Source organism: Amblyraja radiata, chromosome 20, assembly GCF_010909765.2.
Source record: "Amblyraja radiata isolate CabotCenter1 chromosome 20, sAmbRad1.1.pri, whole genome shotgun sequence".
Taxonomy (NCBI): Eukaryota; Metazoa; Chordata; class Chondrichthyes; order Rajiformes; family Rajidae; genus Amblyraja; species Amblyraja radiata.
In genome coordinates, this window is record NC_045975.1 from 37,341,496 (window position 1) to 37,359,018 (window position 17,523).

The 17,523-nt window shown below is 47.0% G+C and overlaps 1 protein-coding gene across 1 annotated transcript in view; it reads right to left on the reverse strand.

Annotated features, from left to right (window-relative positions):
- Positions 1 to 2,743: 2,743 nt before the first annotated feature.
- The window catches only part of LOC116984308 (lysosomal acid phosphatase-like), a 44,636-nt gene continuing 29,856 nt past the window's right edge, over positions 2,744 to 17,523 (reverse strand). The window contains exons 8-11 of the mRNA XM_033038421.1: positions 14,099 to 14,190; positions 9,351 to 9,457; positions 4,944 to 5,125; positions 2,744 to 4,281 (exon numbers count right to left, since the gene is read on the reverse strand). Coding sequence (XP_032894312.1) covers positions 4,151 to 4,281; positions 4,944 to 5,125; positions 9,351 to 9,457; positions 14,099 to 14,190 — 512 coding nt within the window. The 3' untranslated portion in view covers positions 2,744 to 4,150. The remainder of the gene's footprint in view (positions 4,282 to 4,943; positions 5,126 to 9,350; positions 9,458 to 14,098; positions 14,191 to 17,523) is intronic.

Sequence of the window (17,523 nt, forward strand, 5' to 3'; positions counted from 1 at the left end):
CCTGCCGAGTACTTGCAGCATGCTTTTTTATTTTGCTGGAACCTCAGTATTGCTCAGGTGTAAAAAGAGTCTCTAGTTACTACAGTAACTCTGCGGAATTGTTCCATCCTAGCTCTTCAGAAAGTAAAAGGTAAGTGTATTTATGTGGCATATAAATCAGGTTTTAAAGCACAAATTAACAGAATTAGCAGTTCAGACTTTGTTGGATTACAAAATTTATTTCTCAGAGTGCACTTAATACAAAAGTAACAAGTAAGAGATATTGGTAATACATTCAATAGGACATTGGTGACTAGCATCAGTTTAAGTAAAGGCGTCGTGAACCATCAAAGCTATCCATCATTGTCTACACAATATCTGGCTCTTCCTCAAGGCTCAGTGCCGGGCTCAAAAACCAAGCGACAGATATCTAAAGTGGTAAAAGGATTAGAGAGGAGACGAGGAAAAATGTTCTCACCCAGAGGGTTGTAGGAATCGTAACTGATTGTCTGAAACATTTGACATACACAGACATGACTTGAAGAGCTGTGACCTCAGGGTTACAGACCAAGTGCCAGAGGTGGGTTAGACTGGGTCGGTTTTCTTCTGAGGTTACAGACACAAACGGGCTGAATGGCCTCTATTCTATTATCCAAAACTAACCATCAGCAAGTACCAAATCTCGGCAAATGACTATTAGGAGCTCTTTCAAGTCTGACCAATGCAAAGTCAATTGATTCATTGGAAATCTGAAACTATGCCTTAAATACAATGTCATTCTAAATGTGAAAGTCTGCAGAGACGAGGAATAGAGCAAATGGATCACTAGTAGACGAGTGGTGTGCCAGCCTATGAATGCTCTTCATGGTCCCTTTTTATTTCATGGTCCATTTTATTATCAACTACATCCTGCCATGACGTTAAATCAATGGTATAGTATGTGGAAAATGCTGCTAAAATGACCACTTTGGGAAAAATAAAGAAAATCTAAATGGCAAGAGATTGCAGAGGTTTCTGGATATCCTGATGTGTGATTTGCAGAAGCCAGGATACTGGCTTGGTAACTGAATGGTATCGTTCATTGCCAGTGGAACTTAATGCAAGACTTGGGAGGATATGCTTCAGTTATATTGAGCATTGGCGAGACTACATCTGGAGAACTGTCTCGGTCTCCTTAGACAGGAGGATTCACAGACTGATACCTGGAATGGCTGGGCTGTCTCGAGGAAAGGTTGGAGAGTCTAGGTTTGTATCCCCAGAAGGGGAAGGATTACAAAATCCTTCACTTGATGGGCATGAAGAGTCATGTGGGAGAAACTAGGATGAGGTAGTGACCGATTAAAATAAGTGATCACCCACACAAGGCAGGTAAAGTATTCTGATAACCCGGGGGAGGTAGAAGATTGCCAGGCAGGGAGAGATGCGTTGACATTACAATTAGACCTGCCAGCATCTTAAAGAACAGTGGAGTGGTGTTGAGGGGTTTCCTCCTCATCATACGAACCAGATAAAGTGGTGCAGGGCTGGGAAGAGTGACCATGACAGCCGATTGGTTTGAAGCTCAGCAATGAAGGATGTCATGATCAGTTGTCAGGAGAATGGGGAGTGGGGCTGGGGTGCGTGAAGGCCTGGCTGAGGGCTGTTCAAGATGCTTTATTCGAGAGGCTAAGTCACGTAGTTGACAGAAAACTTGGGCACTGATTGCGAGGTCACTAAATTCATAAAATGTGATCAGTTAAAACAAGTTGGAGATTAGGATAAAAATATAATTAGAGCAATGATTGATATGTTAAAACTTGTATTAGAGGCACTCTAGGCTAACATGTGTCTTGACATTTTGCCCTCTTCACATCTGTCAACACCATCATCCAACAAAAATGTATAAACCTTAGTCACAATTTCATCAGTTATGGATTTCTAGTCATCCATGAGAAAAAACACTTCCTGATTTTACTCCTTTAATTTTTAAGAACATCAGTCAATATTAGAAATAGTCTGTGGGGAAGAAACAAGAGTTAACACTCAAAAGATACTGCCCGATCTATGGGGTTATTTGCACTTTATACTTCAGACTTCCAAGGTCAGTAGCATTTTGGTTTGGCCAAATTTGAAGATTGTGCTGCTTGTTCTGCATTCCCCAGCAGAGGAGGTCATTTCACTCCAGCGATCCTCTGACAATCCCTTTAAGGGCCAGTCCCACTTTCACGACCTAATTCACAACCTTTTTTACTCATGGACATTTTTCATCATGTTGAAAAAACACCCCGACCTACTTGATGCCTACGAGCACCTACAACTAGCATCACGACCTACCTACGACCTCCTACGACCTCGTGACGACCATGCGTCAAGGGCAAACTCGGCAGAGGTCGTGAATTAGGTTGTGAAAATGGGACAGGCCCTTAAGTGTTATGTTATCAGATTAATCGTTATAATCCCTGGATAAGCCGAGTGTAACACCATGTGTAACACAGCCATGAGCTTGGCTTCAAACTACAATGCAATTTCAACCTATAATCTACATTCTGCATCAACTCAACGACACAAATGGTGGTCTGTACATAATGCTTAAGCTTTCTGAAGAAGGGCCTCGACCCAAAAAAAAATCACCCATTCCTTCTCTCCAGAGATGAGTTACTCCAGCATCTTGCGTCTACCATAAGCTTTCTTTGGATTTGAAATAGTTAAAAGATCTGTTTGGCACAGACACATTCTAGTAAAGATTACATTTTACAACACACAAGGAAACAGTGGAACCCAGAACATCAAAAGATTCCTGTCCCTTGAATATATCAGTTCAGACATTGTGTTGTACAGCACAAACACTTTACATGTGGACGGTTCACTCGACATACACACTACACCCCTCTTGATCATTCATTTTCAGGTGTCAACCAGACAGCACGCTGTGCCATCAAGACACGCCATGCTCGAGGGTAGATCAATTCCACTGGTTCAATAGTACATCTCTGTTTTCCCTTTAAAGCTTCTGCCATGGTGAGAGGTGGTGGAGGTTGCATTAGTTTGGTCCAACATTAGCTGCGATGGCACGAACAGGAACCAAGATTCTGCATTTTGATCTGCACATTAGTGTTGCATTCCTGCAGCCTCGATCAAAACTGGCACATAAACATTTGAAGAAGTGGTTACAAACCAAACGATTTCTAGGTCTGTATATCTGTAGCAATATTGTGTTTAAAATCACGCAGTCCACAATATTGAACCATGAGTGAGTGATGTTAGATTGGGCACGGCCAGACTGATGGGCGAACAGACCAGGCTTTTTCTTGCAGTCAGTCATGGAAAAGGTGAATGAACGTTGGGCCGAGTTAGTAATTGTTCACTGGTCAGCAGTCAGGTTCTCAAAGTTGAGCAAAACTAATTGTAGAAAATAAACCACAGGTAAAGCAGCAAAGCACAAGGTTTTGCTGTTGAAGTGTTAGTTGTTTAATTGGAGCCATCTGCTTTATCTTCTTCATCACAGTATCTTCTTCATCCTTAACTCAAACCGAAATCACCATTTTTATAAAACTTACTTTGTAAAAAAACAGCGAGAAGCATTTGGTCCCATTTAGCTGATTCACAATGGAAGAGTCATGTCTAGTTGTGTACAAGAGGCTGGAAGGGGCAGTCCCTCTGGTTGATGCTGCAATTAGATCACACTGTTCACATTTAAAACATGCCCAGACACTGCAATGAGACTTAAGCAAGGTGGGAGCAGAACATAGAAGAACCCTCTGAAAGGGGGCGCCCAAAAAGTTACTCCAGAGAAGTTGAGGATGGAATGTGCAAGAGATTTGAGTCAGGAGAAATGGGAGCGTGGGGTTCCATGCTGTGGACTGCAAGTCGAGACAAAGATGAGTGGTGGGGCTGCAGGCAGTGAATTGGATGAGCAATTTAATAGCAAGACTCTGATGGAATAGACAGTGGAATCGAGGGCTGCGGGGAGGAGGAGGATGGTGCATTTGCAAGGCATCTGGATTATAAATGTGGTGGGCTGGCTGATTCAAAAGACCTTCCTCACACAGCAGTGAATAAGCAAATCCTGCAGCAATTAGTCTGCCATCTCACATCTCCAGGTTCCTCCAGCATCCCTCAGCATAGGATGGCTCAAATAGCAATCCAGTCAATCCTCTTCCTGGTCGGCTGGTTCGAGTAAGGCCAATGACAGTCAGGCCAGTTCATCGCTGCTAGTCGGCACTCGATGCCGTTGCGACTTGTAGTTCCAGCACCAGTACAGGATAATCCCAAACAAGATCAACATGGCAAAGCACACGCCCAGCATAACACCCAGAATCATCCCTGCAAGACACAACATTCAGCCGCTTCATCAGTCCAGGCAGCTTCACAACATGCACAACCTCTGTCACATGCCTGGAGACTCGTTATGTTTGCTTTGGGCGAGATAAATAGCATTCTATGGCTGAAGGGACTATATCTCACCCAAGGTGCCCATGTCATCATTTAAAACCTAAAACTAGTCTTTGAAAGGAAATGGAACCCAGGGTTCTCATGCTAACCTGGTCTTTGCTCAAGATCTTACCAATATCATCTTCATATTGGAAAGCTTAAGATGCCTGCTTCGGAGTTGGTTCCAAAACAAATGAAGAGTTTTACATTGTTCCACCATTTCTGCACTCAAATTGTGAACTACATGACCCAACAATACATAACTAACACAATGCTCGGCTTGAGCCACATTAAAACCTCTTGATGCTGCAGAGCCAGGGTAACGGGATGTCTGGCATCATGTCCATGGGCAGCTGACTTGAATTGTGCGACCCCAGCATCCTGTCTCCAGTGCACAACCACTTGAACTCTGCTCATTATTCTCAAGATCACTTTCTGTGGTACTGAAGTCACCCTGTTACTTGAGGTAGGGAAAATAATAGAGGGAATCGGAGGGGAGTTTCCCGGGCGGACATGGGTCAGCAACGAACCCTCGACCTGCTCCATTATGTTACCTGCATGCACGGACTCGTCAACGATCTTGCATTCCATCTCCCAGTTGTCAGTGATCAGATGTTTGGTTAGTCGAATGAAGTCTTGCAAGGGACAATGCCTGGTACAGTTTGGAAGAATCAGAAGATGTGGCTCGGACTGTGAATCAGACTGGTTCTTGAGGTACATATCTATAGTGAAGGACCTAGAGAAACCACATGGAGGTAAAACATTGAAAAGTGCAGCACAGGAACAGGCCCTTGGGCCCACAATGTCTGTACGAGCATGATGCCAAACAAAACTAATCTCATCTGTCTGCACATTTCTTGCATACAGTCAAAGAGCATTTAAACAGGCCCTTTAGCTCAACTTACTCACGTCGACCAACATGCCCCATCTACACTAATCCCACCTGCCTATGTTTGGTCAATATCCCTCGAAACCCATCCTATCTATGTACCTGTCCAAATGTGCCTTGAACATTGTGATAACAGCTGCTCCAGCTACCTCCTTTGGCAGCTCGTTCCACATAGAAACATAGAAATTAGGTGCAGGAGTAGGTCATTCGGCCCTTCGAGCATGCACCACCATTCAATATGATCATGGCTGATCATCCAACTCAGTATCCTGTACCTGCCTTCTCTCCATACCCCCTGATCCCTTTAGCCACAAGGGCCACATCTAACTCCCTCTTAAATATAGCCAATGAACTGGCCTCAACTACCTTCTGTGGCAGAGAATTCCAGAGATTCACCACTCTCTGTGTGAAAAATGTTTTCCTCATCTCGGTCCTAAAAGATTTCCCCCTTATCCTTAAACTGTGACCCCCTTGTTCTGGACTTCCCCAACATCGGGAACAATCTTCCTGCATCTTGTCTGTCCAAACCTTCTCTGTATTCCCTCTATGGCAAGAATGTCTTTCCTCAGATTAGGAGACCAAAACTGTACGCAATACTCCAGGTGTGGTCTCACCAAGACCCTGTACAACTGCAGTAGAACCTCCCCGCTCCTATACTCAAATCCTTTTGCTATGAATGCTAACATACCATTCGCTTTCTTCACTGCCTGCTGCACCTGCATGCCTACTTTTAATGACTGGTGTACCATGACACCCAGGTCTCGTTGCATCTCCCCTTTTCCTAATCGGCCACCATTCAGATAATAGTCTACTTTCCTGTTTTTGCCACCAAAGTGGATAACCTCACATTTATCCACATTATACTGCATCTGCCATGCATTTGCCCACTCACACAGCCTATCCACCTTGCAGCCTCCTAGCATCCTCCTCACAGCTAACACTGCCCCCTAGCTTCGTGTCATCCGCAAACTTGGAGATGTTGCATTCAATTCCCTCGTCCAAATCATTAATTACTACTATCCTCTGTATAAACATTGTTGCAACTCAGGATCCTATTCCCCATCACCTTCTTTATACTTTGCCCATTTCACCTTAATGCTAAGCCCTCTAGTCATTGACATTTCCATCCTGGGAAAAAACGTTCTGACGTCCACCCTATCTATGCTTTTCTTAATTTATATGCTTTTATCAAGATAGACACAAAATGCTGGAGTTAAAGACCTGTCCCACTGTACGAGGTAATTCAAGAGTTCTCCCGAGTTTCCCCTGATTCGAACTCGGAGATTTATGGTAACAGCCGCTCGTAGGTACTCGGGGCTCTCACGGACATTTTTCAACATGTTGAAAAAACTTCACGAGCTTACCGCGTTTCCCGAGTACCTGCCGTTAGTGTTACGAGCCGCTAAGAGACGTCCCGAGCTTCGACGTACCCGCTACGTACATTCTATGTATTTACCACGAGTTTGTGTTTTTTTAAAACTCGGGAGAGCTCTTAGGTAAACTCGTATAGTGGGACTGGCCCTTTAAGCTATTCACAAATTCCCCTGAGTTTTCCCCTCGATTCAAACTCGCAGAATGTTCGAAAACGAGTCCGTAGGAGTCTGTGGCTATATCGTAGCGGCTCGTTATGCCGGCCGTAGGTACTCGGGGCTATGTTTTTTACTCGTGGACATTATTCATCAGGCTGGATAAAACGTCCCGACTTACCTGATGCCCCGAGTACCTACGGCTGGCATAACGAGCCGCTACAATATATCTACGAACTCCTACGGACTCGTTACGAACATTCTGCGAGTTTGAATCAAGGGGAAAACTCGGGAGAATTCGTGAATAACTCGGGAAAGTGGGACAGGCCCTTAACTCAGCAGGACAGGCAGCATCTCTGGAGAGAAGGAATGGGTGATGTTTCAGGTCGGGACCCTTCTTCAGACTGATCAACGTTATACAGAGGATAGTAGAGTATGTCAGTCTGAAGAAGGGTCTCTCCCATTCCTTCTCTCCATTAATGGTCCAGGTGAATTTAAGGGCCGGATGAGTTAGTGGTGAAATGGATGAAGTCAGTGAGTTCTACATGGGTGCAGGAGGTGGCACCAATGCAGTCGTCAATGTAGCGGAGGTAGAGTTCGGGCATAGGGCCACGGTACGCCTCAAACAAGGATTGTTCGACGCACCCCACAAAGAGGCAGGCATAGCTGGGACCCATGCGGGTGCCCATAGCTACACCTTGGATTTGGATACATGATACATTCCGACTCACAATGGTGTGTGTCTTGGAGGGAACTGATAGTGGGAATCAGAGGTGAGTTTCGCAGGTTGTCAGCTATTTTTCTATCCAGATAGACTCTTAAGTTTGCTTTGATATAGACAACAGACAATAGGTGTAGGAGTAGGCCGATCGGCCCTTCGTGCCAGCACCGTCATTCACTTTGATCATGGCTGATCATCCACAATCAGTACCGTGTTCCTGCCTTCTCCCCATATCCTTTGACTCCGCTATCTTTAAGAGCTCTATCTAACTCTCTCTTGAAAGCATCCAGAGATTTGGCCTCCACTGCCTTTTGAGGCAGAGAATTCCACAGATTCACAACTCTGTGTGAAAAGGTTTTTCCTCATCTCCGTTCTAAATGGCCTACCCCTTATTCTTAAACTATGGCCCTGGTTCTGGACTCCCCCAACAATGGGAACATGTTTCCTGCTGCGAGCGTGTCCAATGCCTTAATAATCTTATATGTTTCAATAATATCCCTTCTCATCCTTCTAAATTCCAGTGTATACAAGCCCAGTCGCTCCATTCTTTCAACATATGACAGTCCCGCTATCCTGGGAATTAACCTTGTGAGCCTACGCTGCACTCCCTCAATAGCAAGAATGTCCTTCCTCAAATTTGGAGACAAACCTGCACACAATACTCCAGGTGTGGCCTGGCCCTGTACACATGAATTTATGTCAGTTTTCTCCAGATGCTTTTTATTCTTTAATTGCTGAATTAATTTATAACTTCCCAGTCCTCTGGCCTACCACAAGCCCTTGACACATCGCATGCCTGACTTTGCAATTCAACATTATCCTTGACTTCCTTTGTTAACCACTGATTGTGCCCCTTTCTCATGGAATCCCTCTTTCTAACTGGAACAAATTCCTGCTGAATATATTGGATTTATCTGCCTTGGTTCTAACCCTGTCTGTCTCTTCGCTTAATTTTCCACTCCACCTTCAGTTGAAGACCGTGGTTTGGTCCTGTGGCGTGCACCCTCAAACTGCATCTACAATACAACTCGTGCTTTGCGTTATAGGTCCATGTCACTGGTCATCTGCCAACTTCATCCCAGCCTTGAAGCTGTAAGCAACTCAATGAAACTCAGCTTTCTCCTGATCAATGCCATATCCAAATGGTTACAGAAGAGATGAGGGGGGAAGAGAGAGAGAGGGGAAGAGAGAGAGAGAGGGGAAGAGAGAGAGAGGGGGAAGAGAGAGAGAGATAGAGAGAGAGAGAGGTAGAGGAAGGGGGAGAGAGAGAGAGGGGAGAGAGAGGGGGAGAGAGAGGGGAAGAGAGAGGGGGAGAGAGAGGGGGAGAGAGAGGGGGAGAGGGGGAGAGGGAGAGAGGGGGAGAGGGGGAGAGGGGGAGAGGGAGAGAGGGAGAGAGGGAGAGAGGGAGAGAGGGAGAGAGGGAGAGAGAGAGAGAGAGAGAGAGAGAGAGAGAGAGAGAGAGAAGAGAGAGGGAGATGAGGAGAGGAGAGAGAGAGAGAGATGAGGAGAGAGAGAGAGAGAGGGAGGTGAGGAGAGAGAGGAAGATGAGGAGAGGAGGAGAGGGGGGGAGGAGGAGAGATAGAGAGAGATAGACTACGAACAATCACAGGACAGAGAAACTGTCACCTAGAATAGAGAAGTCAAGGATGGATCAGGCAGGCATCACAGATGGATAAACGGCCTTGAAGTCTGGCGGCAGCATCAAATGGTTCCCCATCAATGTGTGTGGTCTTTCACCAGTAAGAGGCCCTGGATGGAAGATATGCTTGTGTGAAGAGAGGGCAGCAGGTCGTGTGCCACAGAGCGCGCACCAGCACCTACCTACCTGTCATCTTCTTGAAACAGCTCCAACATATAACAGGTAGCGTACGGGGGAATGATACTGTTGTACACATTCAGTGCCATCTGCAAAGCGATGAGCGTCACATCATGCTGTGGAAAAGTTAATTGACACAGTTAGAAACTGTACTCCAAAGCCTCTGTTCCAATGTGCCCAATGCCTCACAAGGTCACTTTCCATCAGCCGGGGAATGTGAAGCTAGACAGTAAGTTGGTGCAACTTATTCCCATATTGTCCTCATTACATTGTTCGGACATTTGGCCCACTGAGTCTATCCCAATACTCAGTGCATTGCCACCAGCCACATTCCCCCAATTACTTTCTTGCCCCCTTCCCAACAGATCCATTCCCCCATTACCCACTTTCCAGTAACCTATTGTCCCTCACATATTTATCAACGTTGGGAACTCCCTCCTCCTCCTCCTCCTCCTCCTCGCCCACCCCATTCATCCCCCTCACAATCAATTCTCCTGCCACCCACATACACAAGGTGCAATTGACAATGACCAATTAACCTACCAGTATGTACCTGTGTGATGTGGGGGGACATCGAGGAGCTGGGGTAACCCAGGTGGGTCACATTGACAGCACTGGAGGTCAGGGTTGAACCTGGGTCAGTGGAACGGAGGCGGCCTTTCTACTAGCTGCACCATTTTGCCACTCAAGGGGGTGGGTGCAACAAGATCAACCCTGACATGATGCAACCCTGCCTCCACCTGTGCCCTTTCTCCAGGGAAATCTGCCAGGGTATCTGAAGCCAGACGTCAGTCGGAACAATTGATGGATTCCAAGCCCCTAATACAGGGGTGTGACCCCCTAAAAGAAATGCTATGTGCAATCCAAGTAAACAAGCCCACCCTACCCAGGTTATCCCAATGTTTCAAAGGAAAATAAAACATTCTCATTGTAGGTGACATTGTACTCCGGTGCCATTATGCTGCAGGGGAACACAGTGCAATGTACACATAACAGTGAGGAAATTATAGTTTGGGAGGGTTGGCTAAAGAATAATCATTAGCCTGGCTACCAGAGAGCTCGTCCATCACTTGTGACAAGACAATATTGGTATCCTCGTAGTGGGGTGCTGCCACACAATCACATTTTCCAGACTACTGAATGTTGTTCCTATTAATACCCAAAATAAACTTTTATTTCACTTTATTTCCCTTATTTACCATACAATGGGGTAATAAATTTTCCAATGAACCTAGTGAGTTTAGATGGAGAGGAAAGGCCACCGCTCGAGCATTGACTCCGGCCACAACCCAGTCACGTTCCTAATCTCCAGTGTTTCTGATCCCAATCGCAGCACCGGCCACACACACACTGCTTGCAACTCTATTCCAGCTCACATTGCCAACTATCATGCAAGTTGAATGCCGGACTGTGAGCATTTCCACATAATCCGTGGTTGGCACCATAACCCCTGGTGCTCCCTCTGCCCCACCTCAACCCCCTTCAGTACCACCCATGCCCTACAGCACTCCCTTGGCACATTGGCTGGGGACATGGCAGTTGACGTGTGACATTGCTACACTCTCTGCCAATTGGTCCAGAAATCCATATCCTTACATCTCTTATGCTAAAGTTTACAAGAAAGATACTTCCATTTTCCTTAGGTATGGGGAAAAAGGACAATGAAAACTGCCATCAAAGTACTGATGATAGACAAGCTGGAGTAACTCAGCATGATGGGTGACGTTTCAGTTCAAGACCCTTCTTCAGTCTGTTTAGGGATAAGGGAAACTAAAGATATAGACGGTGATGTGGAGAGATAAAGAACAATGAATGAAATATATGCAAAAAAGTAACGATGATAAAGGAAACAGGCCATTGTTAGCTGTTTGTTGGGCGAAAATGAGAAGCTAATGCGACTTGGGTGGGGGAGGGGAACTTTTTCACTCCCCTTACCTACTCCAACCTCACCCCCTCTGAATGTACAGCCCTCCGCTCACTCTGCAGCAACCCCAACATTATAATCAAACCCGCTGACAAGAGAGCTCTGGTGCGCTGACCTCTACCAAGCTGAGGCCAGGCGACAACTCTCAGACACGTCCTCTTACTTATCCTTGGACCATGATCCCACAGATGAGCACCAGGCCTTCATCTCAAACACCATTACTGATTTCATCACTTCTGGCTGTCTGCCTTCCACAGCCTCCAACCTTATTGTTTCCCAGCCCCGCACATCCCGGTTTTACCTTCTCCCCAAAATCCACAAACACAATATCCTGGCAGACCCATTGTTTCTGCCTGCTCCTGTCCCACGGAAATGATTTCCATGTACCTCGACTCCATCCTATCCCCCCCAATCCAATCTTTTCCGACCTATGTCCAAGATACCTCACATGCCCTTCGTCTCTTTAATGACTTCCGCTTTCCAAACCCCCACTCCCTCATCTTTACTATGGACATTCAGTCACTTTACACCTCCATCCCCCACCAGGAAGGCCTTAAAAGCCCTCAGTTTCTTCCTCGACCACAGAACCATCCAATATCCCTCTACTAACACTCTACTCCGCCAAGCGGAGCTGGTCCTCACCTTCAACAACTTCTCATTTTACTTCTCTCACTTCCTCCAAGTCCAAGGTGTAGCTATGGGCACGCGCATGGGCCCCAGCTATGTTTGCCTCTTTGTAGGGTACGTTGAACAATTCCTGTTCCAGGCCTATACTGGCCCTATCCCCAGACTCTATCTTCGTTACATTGATAACTACATCGATGCTACCTCCTGCACCTGTGCAGAAGTCATGAACTTCACCACCAATTTTCATCCTGCACTTAAATTTACTTGGACCAACTCCGACACCTCCCTCCCCTTTCTTGATCTCACAGTCTCCATCACAGAAAATAGACTATTGGCTGACGTCTATTATAAACCCACTGACTCCCACAACTATCTCCACTTCTTCCCACCCTGCCTCCTGCAAAGACTCTATCCCCTACTCCCATTTCCTCCGTCTACGCCGCACCTGCGCCCAAGATGAGGTGTTCCATACTAGAACATCCGAGATGTCCTCATTCTTTAGGGAACGGGGGTTCCCCTCTCCCATCATAGATCAGGCCCTCACTTGTGTCTCCTCGGTACCCTGCAGCTCCGCCCTTGCTCCCACTCCCCCTAGTCGCAACAGAGACAGAGTCCCCCTAGTTCTTACCTTCCCCCCATCAGCCGTCGCATACAACACAGAATCCTCCTAAATTTCCGCCACCTCCAACAGGATCTAAATTTCCGCCAACTCCAACCACATTTTCCCCTTTCCGCCTCCCTCCGCTACTCCCTGATTAGTCATCCCTTCCCACCCACACCACCCCCTCCCCAGGTACCTTCCCCTGCAACCACAGAAGATGCAACACCTGTCGCTATACCTCCTCACTTGACTGTCCAGGGACCCCGACAGTCCTTTTAGGTTAGGCAGAGGTTCACTTGCATCTCCTCCAACCTCATTTACTCTATCCGTATTGTTCAAGATGTGGACTCTTATACATCGGTGAGACCAAATGCAGACTGGGCGATCGTTTCAGGAACGCCTTCGCTCAGCCCACCTGAACCAACCTGATCTCCCGGTTGCTGGACTCTTTAGTTCTCCTTCCCACTCCTGCACAAACCTTTCTGTCCTCAGCCTCCTCCATTGTCAGAGTGAGGCTAAACACAAATTGGAGGAACAGCATCTCATATTTCGCTTGGGCAGTTTACAGCCCAGTGGTATGAATATTGATTTCTCTCACTTCAGGTAGCCCCGGCATTCCCTCTCTCTCTATCCCTCCCCACCCAAGTCGCACTAGCTTCTCATTTTCACCCAACAAACAGCTAACAATGGCCTGTTTCCTTTATCATCGTTACTTTTTTGCATATCTTTCATTCATTGTTCTTTATCTCTCCACATCACCATCTATATCTCGTTTCCCTTATCCCTAACCAGTCTGAAGAAGGGTCTCGACCCAAAATATGACCCATTCCTATCCTCCAGATTTGCTGCCTGTCCCGCTGAGCTACTCCAGCTATTTGTGTCTATCTTCGGTTTAAACCAGCATCTGCAGTTTCTTCTTACACATAAAAGTACTGGTTCTGTCCTTTACATTCTTCTATTTGACAATAGAAGACCAAGTGGAAACACCCAGGTTCAGATCACTGGCACCTCCTAGACGTTCTGTGACGAAGGATTTGCTGGCGAGGTCTGCATCTATTGCCCATCCAGAATAGTCCTTCAACATCTTGAACCAGCGCAACCGCCAACTCCAACAGTGCTGGAAGTTGGCGGTTCCTGGATGCATGGAAGCACCAGGAACTTGCCATCAATATTGAGGAAAAAACAGTTCCTGAACAATCCACTCTTCCCAGCATTATCACCCAGCCCCTTGACAGCCCACATCCCCACCACGTATCATGAATTGATCCATTATTACTAGAAAATGTGCTTATGAAGATAGTTTTCTTTGCCAGGAATCAAATATGGATTGATATCCAAAACATCATGTGTAGGAAAGAACTGCAGATGCTGGTTTAAATCAAAGGTCGACACAAAATTCTGGAGTAACTCAGCGGAACGGGCAACATCTCTGGAGAGAAGGAATGGGTGACGTTTCGGGTCAAGACCCTTCTTCAAACATCATTAGACCTTTGAAAGTAGTCTCAACACAGCCTTCAATAAATCATCAGTATCAAATGGAAATACCACACAAATGGCAGAATTCTGCCCTACATCCAGTTAACAGAACAATCTAGAATGACTCACCGATGAGTACATGATTAATTTACGACGTGGCGCTGGAGCAGACTCGTTTATTGCTTGATTAATATTTTGCAGGATTTGTTTGAGGAGCAAACCTGGAACAAGAATAAAACATCAGATGGAGGGCAAAAGCAACTGGAGTCAACTTAGAGCTCTACAGTAACTTTAAGGCTATGGGACATATAATCATTGTACAATGACACATCACACCGCAGGCAGCTCTGTGTAGGAGTGGTTAAAGAACAAGCAGACAACCCAGGAACAGGCAGATGAAACGCAGCACTGAATCTCACTTGAATGAAAAAAAGTGAACAAGCATTTCAGTCTGTAGGAGTTACCCGAACTTCGGGTTACAGGTCACTTTAATTCCCATCTGACATGTCATATCTCTGGTCATTGCACTATTACCATCAGACCCAACACACATCCAGGAAGACCTCATCTTTCATCTGGATTCGATATCAAATCCTCCAACTTTAAGTAGCTGAGTTTTTCCAATCTGCACGCCTCAGAACTGGCCATCGTCATTGACATCATCATTTTGGCTCCGTTTTTATTTTTCCATTGGCAACAAATTTGTTGTTTCATTCACATTGGATTTAGTTTTTGTTCCCTCACAAATTCTGTAAAAGTGAAATTTGGACTTTATCTCAATTTTTTTTGTAGTGATTTGTGAATTCCATAAGAGTGAATTTCTGTTACCTAAACATCCATAATACAGGAGTCCACTGTAGCTTTAAAAATCAACTGACAGAATCATGATGGCAGAGGTATCCGTGATTAAATATCCCCTTTTCCTGGCAGATTTTCCCGTGGCAGTGTTCTTTTTTTGAGTGGGAGGATTAAAAGGGGCCAGCTACAAAATGCTGGATTAACTCAGCGGGTCGGGCAGCATCTCTGGAGAAAAGGAATGGTTGACGTTTCAGGTCCAAACCTTTCTTCAGTCTGAAGAAGGGTTCCAACTCGTAACATCACCTATCCCTTTTCTCCAGAGATGCTGCCTATCCCGCTGAGTTAGTCCAGCATTTTGTGTCTATTTTACATATAAACCAGCATCTGCAGTTCCTTCGTTCACAAAAGGTGACAGGTCCTGGAACAGAATTTCAGAGCTGGGATTTAAAAGTTGAAGACTAGACATCCTGTGATGGACCAGTTGAAATCTGGTGTCTATGTGCAAGAGGCCAGAAATGTCATGGAGGAGAATGCATAGATGGGGAAGGGAGAGGTCATAGAGAACTCTGTGTACACGTTTGAGAATTTTAAATCCAAATGTTTACTCACTGGGTCCCAGAATAGCCAGCATGTACACGGTTAATGGGCTAACATTTCTTAGTAAGTTAAGATTCTCGATCAGTTGGAGTTTGTGGAAGATGGGTGATTGTCCAGTAGTATCGGACTAGGTGACTAGGCAACTATACGGGTGAAGGTACACAAAATTGCTGGAGGAACTCAGCGGGTGCAGCAGCATCTATGGAGCGAAGGAAATAGGCGACGTTTCGGGCCGAAACCCTTCTTCAGACTGATGGGGGGTGGGGAAAGAAAGAAGGAAAAAGGGGAGGAGGAGGAGCCCGAGGGCGGGCGGATGGGAGGGTGGGAGGAGACAGCTAGAGGGTGAAGGAAGGGGAGGGGACAGCACAGGCTAGCCAAATTGGGGGAATTCAATGTTGATGCCATAAGGGCGCAAGGACCCCAGACGGAATATGAGGTGCTGTTCCTCCAATTTCCGCTGTTGCTCACTCTGGCAATGGAGGAGACCCAGGACAGAGAGGTCGGATTGGGAATGGGAGGGGGAGTTGAATTGCTGAGCCACCGGGAGGTCAGGTAGGTTAAGGCGGACTGAGCGGAGGTGTTCGGCGAAACGGTCGCCCAACCTACGCTTGGTCTCACCGATGTAAATTAGCTGACATCTAGAGCAGCGGATGCAGTAGATGAGGTTGGAGGAGATACAGGTGAACCTTTGTCGCACCTGGAACGACTGCTTGGGACCTTGAATGGAGTCGAGGGGGGAGGTGAAGGGACAGGTGTTGCATTTCTTGCGGTTGCAACGGAAAGTGCCCGGGGAGGGGGTGGTGCGGGAGGGAAGGGAAGAATTGACGAGGGAGTTGCGGAGGGAGCGGTCTTTGCGGAAGGCAGACATGGGGGGAGATGGGAAGATGTGGCGAGTGGTGGGGTCACGTTGGAGGTGGCGGAAATGGCGGAGGATTATGTGTTGTATTTGCCGGCTGGTGGGGTGAAAGGTGAGGACCAGAGGGACTCTGCCCTTGTTGCGTGTGCGGGGATGGGGAGAGAGAGCAGTGTTGCGGGGTATGGATGAGACCCTGGTGTGAGCCTCATCTATGGTGGCGGAGGGGAATCCCCGTTCCCTGAAGAACGAGGACATTTCCGATGCCCTGGTATGAAATGTCTCATCCTGGGAACAGATGCGGCGTAGGCGGAGGAATTGGGAGTAGGGGATGGAGTCTTTACAGGGGGCAGGGTGGGAAGACGTGTAGTCCAGATAGCCATGTGAGTCAGTGGGTTTATAATGTATGTCGGTCAGGAGTCTGTCCCCTGCGATGGAGATGGTGAGGTCAAGGAATGGTAGGGAAGTGTCGGAAATCGTCCAGGTGTATTGGAGTGCCGGATGGAAGTTGGTGGTGAAGTGGATGAAGTCAGTCAGTTGTGTGTGGCACTCCAATACACCTGGACGATTTCCGACACTTCCCTACCATTCCTTGACCTCACCATCACCTCACCATCTCCATCGCAGGGGACAGACTCCTGACCGACATACATTATAAACCCACTGACTCACATGGCTATCTGGACTACACGTCTTCCCACCCTGCCCCCTGTAAAGACTCCATCCCCTACTCCCAATTCCTCCGCCTACGCCGCATCTGTTCCCAGGATGAGACATTTCATACCAGGGCATCGGAAATGTCCTCGTTCTTCAGGGAACGGGGATTCCCCTCCGCCACCATAGATGAGGCTCACACCAGGGTCTCATCCATACCCCGCAACACTGCTCTCTCTCCCCATCCCCGCACACGCAACAAGGGCAGAGTCCCTCTGGTCCTCACCTTTCACCCCACCAGCCGGCAAATACAACACATAATCCTCCGCCATTTCCGCCACCTCCAACGTGACCCCACCACTCGCCACATCTTCCCATCTCCCCCCATGTCTGCCTTCCGCAAAGACCGCTCCCTCCGCAACTCCCTCGTCAATTCTTCCCTTCCCTCCCGCACCACCCCCTCCCCGGGCACTTTCCGTTGCAACCGCAAGAAATGCAACACCTGTCCCTTCACCTCCCCCCTCGACTCCATTCAAGGTCCCAAGCAGTCGTTCCAGGTGCGACAAAGGTTCACCTGTATCTCCTCCAACCTCATCTACTGCATCCGCTGCTCTAGATGTCAGCTAATTTACATCGGTGAGACCAAGCGTAG